This window comes from Anarrhichthys ocellatus, unplaced genomic scaffold (genome assembly GCF_004355925.1).
Source record: "Anarrhichthys ocellatus isolate YVR2014 unplaced genomic scaffold, GSC_Weel_1.0 scaffold15, whole genome shotgun sequence".
NCBI lineage: Eukaryota > Metazoa > Chordata > Actinopteri > Perciformes > Anarhichadidae > Anarrhichthys > Anarrhichthys ocellatus.
In genome coordinates this window covers 4,249,672-4,259,526 of record NW_022280045.1, presented here as the reverse complement: position 1 = coordinate 4,259,526, position 9,855 = coordinate 4,249,672, and the positions used below count along the sequence as shown (strand labels likewise).

Below are 9,855 nucleotides of genomic sequence, written 5' to 3'. Positions count from 1 at the left end.
ACACACACACACACACACACACACACACACACACACACACACACACACAAGCCAGAAGGTAAGTAAACATTCAAATGAACATGCACAAAAACATGACAAGTTTACAATCATTCGAATAATGAAATTACATTTGTGAAATTAACTGACACATAGAGGAAACTCCTTTGCGTCTAATATGAAGGAAGTAATAATATACCTGGAGGACCCTGGGGGCCTGTGACACCTTTATATCCAAGGAGTCCTTTGGTTCCCTTTAGTCCCGGAATCAGATTTTCAAAGTTGTTATACCTCCCTGGCTCTCCCTTGTAGCCCTTCGGACCGAGGAAACCTCGTGGACCAGGCAGACCCGGCTCTTCTAGGAAGGTGTGAGAGACGAAATGAAAATTCAAGCAAGGTAGGATCAAGACTGACTGGGTTTCTAGCTGTAGGTCAAATCCTGAACAGAGTGAGCGATGTACTCAGAGATATGTAATTCATAAAGACGGGCGTAACCTGAAAGTTGAAGATGGCAAACTCTGACCTGGTATTGTTAACCCTGGGGGGCCAGGAGGTCCATGCATGCCCATGAACCCAGGGTCACCATGGGGTCCAGGCATTCCAGGATACCCTCGGTCACCTTTAACACCTGACCCACACAGACATAGGAGCATGAAAAAGTCAGTAATGCTTGATTATTTTAACACAGTAATTATAGTTATTTACTAATATAACAGGAGAGTTTAAACAGTGGAGAAGTGGATTATGCTGCAGGAGTGGTTCGAGAAGGTTCTATAGTTGATACTTTTTGTGACTAACATAGTTCAAGTTGACTACAGCTTTAAACATTTCAACGCTCCAGTGGGTAAGTGTTTGATTCTCAAAACTTAGTTTCTGAATGGAGTATACTTTAAAGGGGACATATGCTCATTTTCAGGTCCATATTTGTATGTTAGGTTTCTGTGATAGGCATATGTGATAATGTTCAGAAAAACATATTATTTTGTCATACTGTCTGTCTGAATATAGCTGTATTATTCACCCTCTGTCTGCAAACGATCCCTTTCAGCACCAGTTTCTTTCAGCCCCACTCACGGAAAACCCCAGTTTGCTCTGATTAGCTTGCAAGATAAATATTGTGCGCCATTGCAAAGGCAGTTCTCAAGCCGTGGGGTTGAGATACTTGTTGAATAAAGATTTCAGATAGGCAGCCCACAAAAAGAAAGTCTTATTTCACAATTTGTGGGTTGGTTGGCACTCAAGATGTGTGTGCAGAAGCACTGACGTTTTGAATGATATGTCCCCTTTAAACACCCCCACTGGACTGTAAGGCTATTTCCAGTGGAGCGCATGTCTAAAATCTCTACAGTGATGACAACATTGTTTGGCCAATGTTCTTTAGTAACATTGGCCAAAACTGTAAGACTAAGATTGTAAACTGTTGACCTTTAGATCAAGAAATCATAATAAATGTTTATTATTAAATCATATAATCATATTTCGAATAAAGCTATGCAGCTACTGCTGTGGTCTCACCTCTGGCATCACTTCCATTGTGAAAGTTCAGGGGTCCGGGGAGACCTGCATCTCCTGGGTAACCCTGGTGGATGCAAACACAGTGACAGAAACTTTGGTCATGAATAGAAAATGACAGTGATGTTTATAATATTTCCAAAGATGAGAAGAGCGATCAGAAATGGCAGGTCTCAGCCAGTAACTGTAATTATCCCATTGAGCAACCACCAGAGGGCAGCAGATAACATATCACAAAGATGCCAGCAGCCATCTGTCCTACATGAGAGTATGGATCCAAGTCATCAATAACTAAGACCTTTTATTTTCCCTCCCAGCAGCGCTTTGCACTAACAATGGTCATCTTTTACAGACAAGTGGCTTCTGTTTGCAACTGATACAAGCTTTGTTCAAACTGTGATGCACATTATTTGATGTTTATGTAAAGCTCACCTTTGGTCCATTTCTTCCAATGAGACCTGGATATCCTTTTTCTCCAGGCAAACCCTGAAAATATATCAATAGATTGAGCATTAAAAAATTGCTGATGCATAGTAACATGTGGGGAGGCTAAGGCTTAATGTCACAGGTGTACCTCAGGGCCTAGAGGTCCATCTCTACCAGGAAATCCTGGAAGACCCTAGAGATGGAAACAATGGAGTCAATACCGTATGTCTGTCTAAAAGCATGTTCCAGTCTGAGTTAATCTACCTACCCTAACTCCAGGGAAACCAAGGATTCCTTGCTCTCCTTTTATTTGTTGGATATATGTGTCTCCTCTACCACCCTGATGAGGAAGAAAATGCAAATAAAATACCTTTCTCTTTCTCTCAGACGCACCCGTATCCTTACATACAGGATTAAACTCACGCTTATGCCCTTTGGTCCACATGGTCCAGCAAGACCTCGGTCTCCCTGAGAAGCAAGAAAGACAATCAAGAAAAATAAGACATATATTTTACTTTATACAGTTCAATGCAGTAGTTAAAAATAAGCAGTCTACATGAGAGCTTTGCCTTCACCTTGTAGCCTTTGGGTGGAAGGAAGCCTGGAGGAAATTCTATGACTTCTTCTGGTCCTTGTAGGCCAGGTGGGCCTTGCTCACCCTGCAATATGGAATTAAATAGGTGAAGATGTTTACTAGATCGGTTGTAAGCATGCTCATAAACTTTCACACAGACACATACACACAGCGCAAAAACCTCAGTGCATGGCTGTCAAAGGCCAAAGTGGATTCTTACATCGTCACCTTTAGCTCCTGCCAGTGATCCTCCGGGGTCGCCCTGCACAACAACCAAAAGATTAGTAAGGCTTTATTTTTGAGTGGATGTGTGTGTGTGTGTGTGTGTGTGTGTGTGTGTGTGTGTGTGTGTGTGCATGCACGAAAGGATTTTCTTTCAGCACTGGCAAAGATTGTGAAACAGCTGACTCACTGGTGGTCCTCTCACACCTTTAGATCCTTCCAAGCCCTAAATGGAAACATACATCCATGTTCAACATATACAAATGCAGCATTTCTTCTTGTAATGTAGATCATGAATAATAGTGGTACACTATATTGCTGCAAACTGTGCAAGTACAGTTATATAATAGTCTTAATTAAAACCTATACAAAACAAATACCTGTACACACAAAAATTAAGACTTTTCACCTGAATTCCAAGAGGGCCAGGAGGGCCAGAGTGGCCTTCTGTCCCAATGACTCCTTGTCTTCCCTGAGTTAAAAAAAAAGAAAAAAGAAACACAATCTTAAAGAAAATAAACATGAAATTGAGTCGACTTAACTAAAAGCATGGCGTATGATTTAAAATATGTAATCCTTACTTCATCTTTTAGCTTAATATTACTGAGGAATACTGCTTTACTGTCAGAATAAGAAAATAAAACGTACAGGCAGACCACGCTCTCCATCTCTACCACCATCCCCCTGTAAGATGACATGAATCAAAGTTGAGAACACTGTAAATTGCAAATAAGCATGAAACTGCTCAAACAGAAAAGGGGTTTGACATTGGTGAAGCCCAGTCCATCTGTATCTGAGTCTCTCCAGACCGGAGGAACTTACCGGAAGCCCCGGAAGGGTAGCGCCATACAAAGGTTCTCCTTTAATTCCTTTAGGTCCGTGTGATCCCTGATGAGAAGACACATTACATGTTTAGACACATTATCAATAACTTTGAATAATGTTCAGTAAGAATGTTGAACAACTAGTACTGATGTTTATTAGTCAGTTGGTTAGTCCTACGATATCAGCTTGTTGCATCTGATGAATTATGCAACTAGAGCTATTGAGGGAAAATCGCCACGATTTTATTTACACATTTTAAAAAGCTAACTGCTGTTTGGAGACCGGCCAAAAAGTCATGCCTCAAGTCTACATGTCCAACCCAGACCTCCACAAACTTAATTATCTTTGTACTATTTGAATGTCACACTACTTTACTGATTTGCCACTAAATCTGAATGCTGGCATTGGACGTGAATCTTGTACTGCAGAACTATCAAAAAAGAATAAATCTCATGTGCTTTACATTGCTACATAAGTTTTGTCGAAAGGCTAGAGAGGGACATTTGCAGGTGTCACTACTGACTGAATAACCGCGAACAGAAACATCAGAGCAGGTGCTCTACTCACCGGCGGCCCATGGAGACCATCCAAACCAGGAATACCAAAGACTCCTGGTTGACCCCTTGTCCCATTACAGCCATCCAACCCTGGGAAACCAGGCTCACCGCCTGCTCCAGGGTGGCCCTGAAGAATTTAGTACAGTTATTGTGGCGACGTATAATTGCAATGCATTAAAGGCTACAATTACGAGCTCTCTGCTAGTTGAGAATGATAAAGAAAGCATGCCTGACAGCATTCATGGCTTCAGGCCTATAGTTTATCTTTAATATTTCATAATTATATACTGGTTACGGTGAACAGCTTCAGTTTTTATTAAACACAAACACTTGAGTAGTGAAGAGGCAGCTGCATTAGGCACAAAGTAAAACCAGGCTAATCTACAGTGAGCCATGATGTGGCCACTAGAGGGCACACCAGACACACGCTTTCAAATCACTGCACCATTATTACAGTGGTGCATTTGAGCTGTGCAGGTTTTGGGAAGGTGGTGCAACCCTCCAGAGGTTTGCACACATCTACGGGATCATTTTTGAGCTGCATGTTTCTTTTTCTGATTCGTAGATGACATTTTCAACAACATTGGTTTACTTACTGGTGAGCCATCATTACCAGAAAAACCAGGAACACCAGTCTTGCCCTAAAATGTAAAAAAAAAAAAGAATATGGGCACCAATCATATATTACAGGGCTATATTGCCTTATTCACTCCCAACCCCACCTTTCTTTTTTATCACTGACATATTTACATGTACACACATTTTGTATATGTCTAATAATGTAGACTTATTATACACACACACACACACACACACACACACACACACACAACATGAACATGCACACTAACGCGGTCTCCTTTGGGCCCCTCTGGGCCATGTGATCCCTCTGCTCCCCTTCTGCCCTTCTCTCCAGGTGACCCCTCACGTGCCCATGGTCCCATTGGTCCCCGGGTGCCTTGTTGGCCTGGCTTCCCTGGAGCTCCCTACAAAGAGAAAAGTCATGTATATAAACTTCTGTTGTTGTGAGTGTCATTTTTAGGATTACGATTTTTTTTTCTCCCACTTAAGGATCAATGAGTTATCTGTGGATTGTATTTGCATCTCTATCTGCAACCACTGATTTAGGGTTGTCATTTACAACTTTGATTTAATTCTGTGGAACAATATTTGTCAAATCATGGAAACTAATCATTTCTGGTTACTAAATTACTATATATTTTTTTTTCTGCTGGTCAACTAATTTATAATTGAGACATTGAACATTCAAGGTAATTTTGGAGAAATTTAAAGTGACTATTTCTAGTAGTTTAACATCTTTTTAATGAGGAAAATAAACTACAATTCAAAATATGAACCTTACTGTGAGAGTAATTAAGGATAATGTGCCAATGCATGAGAAGAAAAAGTGAATTCATACCCGTGCACCTTTGGCAGGAAGACACTGACATACAGAGCAGTTTCTGCCTTGACATGGGCCTTCAATGTCCCCCTGAAACAACAAACAGACCGATTATTACTACATTTAAGAGAAAGAGACTGAGACTGTCTGAGGCTGCATGTGTTTCTAAGCAGAGCAGAAGACAGTAAGGGGTCAGAGCAGACATCAGATAAGGTTGTGTTATGGGCATTTCTCACATTCCAAAATATTTTACACCGTTGAGAATAAGCCTTGAGAATGAACACATTTCCCTGCGGAGACTGGACCTGGTCCTGATAAGAAAGCTTTAAACAAATCAATGTTCTCACGTTGATTTGGGTAAATAATGAGCACTATGACCTTGATGAGAAAGAAATCTCACACAGCGCTTCACGGCTCTCATAATGAACATCTTGCTGAAAAACTAGTCCACACCTCCAGATGCCAAGTATTCCCACTGCTGTGTGTGGGGAGTTTTACAGTGTCTGTCTCACAAACATTTAGTAACGTTTTCTCAAAGCTTACTAAATATTTGAATAAGTTTATGCTGGTGCAATTTAATTCAGTCACACATCTGCTGTCCGACTTTCTCTTTTAGTCCAAACATTCATGGATATCTCCTGCATCAGTCCCAAATAACATACAACCATTGACTGAGTCTTGGACAGGCCATTGAGATTCAGAGCATTAGTCAAATTTGGAACACACAGTGAGAAGTAAAAAACACTGGGATGTCTCCACTGCCACAAGACATAGCAGCTAAACAACAATTAGCTTTAAGCTACGTCCAGACCAGCTTCCAACTAGCTTATATGTCGAAAAATGTGTCAAATAAATTAAATACCAAGTGCATGCAAATGTCACCTTGTTATCATTGGCATATTGAAACACGTGACACAACAGTAAGAGACAGAGCTCTTTTCTGAGAATGTGAAGTTAAAAAAATTAAGCACATAATTGAATGTTTAATGTTTAAAAGTGAAACATTATTTTCTAAACAGGTATGTGTAGTGACATAATGTTAAAACATAAACTTACACCACCATAAGCAATTTAAATGTCTATTAGCAAATGTTATGTGGCACAGAGTTAGGAGTGGCATTTTGGGTGAAATAAAAATGGTGGAGCAACTAACGTTACTTTGGACAGATGTGAAACCTGAAAATTAAACCATTTTAAATAACAGTCACGGCTATTTCACATTTCCCACAGTTTTCAACAGGTGATAATCTGACCGGGGCACATAACGTTAACGTTACATGCAGTCTCCTCAGTTTGTCGTTATGCTGCTGAATTCGCCGTTTGTAGCTATCTAATGTTACTGTATGTTTCCACCATTGCCAAAGTATGTGGGCATGCGTATTGATGTTTTCCAACGCTTGGAGCACTTGATAGCGGCGTCTCAGCCAATCCATTTAAAACTCAATTTTAAAACTATTATATAGACACTGACCTTAAACTGTAGAATATTGCAGACAGAGTCAACCGATGTTGTGCATTAATGCATGATTATATTACTCAGTATGACTCAGTATGATAAAGGCACACCTGTTGCCAGCAGGTGTGCCTTTGCATCACTTTTCCCACATGACCCATCACCACTGGTTGTAAATGCATTTGTAGTAAAATCAATGGTGCTCCAACACAATTTTCTCCTTGCTATCTGGGGACATGTGTTTCCAGCTAATGCATGTATCTGCATCTAGATAATATTTGTAAAATCCAATGCCAATATCAATATTAATAGTATATTAATTGTTGAGCCTAACATAAAATAAACATTTCGGATTATTATTCCCTTAAATTTGTGTGTTTGTTTTAAAGAATTTTACCCTGATGTACACTGAATGGGACATTTTTCATTCGAAAAATGTGTCCTTGCTCTCTCGTGGACAAACTATGAAATAATTACATTGTCTCTAGATTATCTTAAACATACATAATTTTGGAGATTTCTATACTGTGGTTTTTTTGTTACTTACGAGCTGACATATACACCAATACAGGTATATGCAATAAGCTAACTTGGCCAATATATCTGCTGTGCCAGTTCATCAGTCTAGCTGTAGTGTACAGTCTTTGTTTACAAAAAGAACCCCAAGCAGTCCTGCACAATGCAGGGAAATGGAAGTTACTTGGGGACAAATACTATAGACAAATAGGAAGCAACACGTACAGTTTCCAGGTGCATCAAGTACATCAAGGATTTTCTTTCTGGAAAACCATTAACCAGCACTTCATTCGCATTGGGTTTGGGAGGAAAAATATATACACTTTTGTTTCCTATCATCGGGTTCAGGAAAATATTTGCATTGCGTTGGTGGTTTGTTATTTTTGATAGGCCTAAACTACATTCCAGGCTACCACAGTAGCAGCAGCAGTGTTTACAAAAATGAAGTTGTAATTAAACTTTACATGATGTATTTCAATGCGCTTCAGTCCAGTACAACTTCCTCACAAAGTCATCTCAACAAAAAATAATCTTTTTTTGAATTATGTTTATGTCAGGGCTATTTCACAGCTTAGCACGTGCATATGTGTTTTAGCCAGTGTACTTTCAAAGCATGTTTTATCTATTGAGGTGCTCGTTCACTTGATAATTTAAACATAGTCTTGAAATCTCTTCGAGGGAAAAAGGTGCTCCTCTTCATTGGTCTTGTTCTTGTTCAAGTGCATATGTTGTTGCATTTTGAATTACAGTAAATGTCTGCTGTGTCTTACAATGTGTCGGATGTCTGAGTTTGAGAGGAATGCACATAGTGCATAATGGTTGTTCTCAGCATGATAGATTTGAAGGTTGTCATATTAGTGATATTATGTATAAATCTAAACGTGTGTGTTGTAATGAAGACTTATAAAGGAAAGTCTTACTGCATTGAGCTGCTGCACAAAGACGACCAGGACAAGGATCCACCTGTGAATGTAACAGTGGTAATAGATTAGCTGTGGTCTCATTTAGCCGCAGCTAATGAATCCGAATAACTGCTTCATAAACAGTGTGACAAAAACGAGACAGGATTTGTGCGCGGTGAAAGCGGAAATGCTGGCTGAACAAGAAAAAAGTCCACTTGATGAATTGTTGCACATTAGCTTGTAATGTGCTGCTCTTGTGTGCAGGAGGACTAAAACTCCACCCGTAGAGACAGAAAGTGAAAATAATGTTTTCTATGCAAACTCATGCAGGTGACAGAGTGCAAGTGTGTGCCTGTGTGTGAGCGTGTGTATGTATGTGTGTGTGTGTGTGTGTGTGTGTGAGTGTGTTTGTGCGTGAGTGTGCAGTGGAGGTCAGTTTCTACACAGCGTCTATAAACTGGAATGCAAGTATTCAGATGTGTTGAATATCTGAGTAAACAAGCAATAAGAGTGTTTGTCTTCAGGTGAAAAGATTTACAAAGTAGGGGATGTGAATGCCATCAAACTTCATGAGACATATCTCCTTGTGTTTACACTACGAGGGTTCATGACATATATATATATATATAAATATATATATATATATATATATATATATATATATATATATATATATATTCACTGCAGATGAAGGTATTAAAGACTGAGAAGGTATTAAAGACTGAGATTATTTAAAGACTGAGGTATTAAAGACTGAGATTTTGACAAAAATGTATTCGTTGTGATATTAGCAGTGTGTCTTTCGACACCAGGTCTTCTACATTTGTATAGATGTGGGTGTTGTTACGGACAACAAAAAGATAATATGCATGTGACATTGCTCTTATTGCTAATAATTCGTATTAATATTGCTACGGTGAGACTCACCTGAGCGGGCACAGAGTTACAACAGTAGCAGAGGATCCCATCTCTCATCTCATTGGTCTGCTAAACAGGTAAATATTGGCCTCAGTGCTGCCCCCTGTGGTGGATAAAAAGAAGCATGAAACACCAAAGACACCTGTGAGTGTTGGGAGAGTTGATATTATGTGATGGTTAAGTCTAACTCTCTTTGAGGTAAAATGTAGTCCATGCAATTATTCTAAAATCTAAATATTCTACTGATAAAGAAAGTAGTAGGTCCTCCCACCCAGGTTATATCCTGCATTAAAGTTAACACCTCATGTAGTCTATAGGTAGCAGTCCATCGTGCACATAAAGCAACATTCACTACTCACCCAAATTCAGAAGCTCAAATTAATCTTCATGAACGCTTCAGTGCATCATAGGCAGGATAAGCTCCGACAAGATTCAGGCTAATCTGCTGCCTCCGCATCAGGGAAAACCAAACAGAGCAACTGCCAGTGTTTGTAAGTTCTGGAGATGAGACGAGCAGAAGGATGATGGGGTTGACAGCATCAGTGAGGTTA

General features: G+C 39.7%; 1 protein-coding gene across 1 annotated transcript in view; it reads right to left on the bottom strand.

Annotated features, from left to right (window-relative positions):
- LOC116387611 (collagen alpha-4(IV) chain-like) overlaps positions 1-9,764 on the bottom strand; it is a 19,126-nt gene extending 9,362 nt beyond the window's left edge. The window contains exons 1-20 of the mRNA XM_031854871.1: positions 9,664-9,764; positions 9,314-9,407; positions 8,405-8,447; positions 5,534-5,605; positions 4,965-5,099; positions 4,710-4,754; positions 4,124-4,240; positions 3,554-3,619; positions 3,380-3,415; positions 3,141-3,203; positions 2,922-2,957; positions 2,730-2,771; positions 2,511-2,594; positions 2,359-2,403; positions 2,204-2,275; positions 2,084-2,128; positions 1,942-1,995; positions 1,513-1,576; positions 521-625; positions 197-355 (exon numbers count right to left, since the gene is read on the bottom strand). Of these exons, the coding sequence (XP_031710731.1) occupies positions 197-355; positions 521-625; positions 1,513-1,576; positions 1,942-1,995; positions 2,084-2,128; positions 2,204-2,275; positions 2,359-2,403; positions 2,511-2,594; positions 2,730-2,771; positions 2,922-2,957; positions 3,141-3,203; positions 3,380-3,415; positions 3,554-3,619; positions 4,124-4,240; positions 4,710-4,754; positions 4,965-5,099; positions 5,534-5,605; positions 8,405-8,447; positions 9,314-9,354 (1,324 nt within the window). The 5' untranslated portion in view covers positions 9,355-9,407; positions 9,664-9,764. The remainder of the gene's footprint in view (positions 1-196; positions 356-520; positions 626-1,512; positions 1,577-1,941; positions 1,996-2,083; positions 2,129-2,203; positions 2,276-2,358; positions 2,404-2,510; positions 2,595-2,729; positions 2,772-2,921; positions 2,958-3,140; positions 3,204-3,379; positions 3,416-3,553; positions 3,620-4,123; positions 4,241-4,709; positions 4,755-4,964; positions 5,100-5,533; positions 5,606-8,404; positions 8,448-9,313; positions 9,408-9,663) is intronic.
- Between the last annotated feature and the right edge of the window lie 91 nt (positions 9,765-9,855).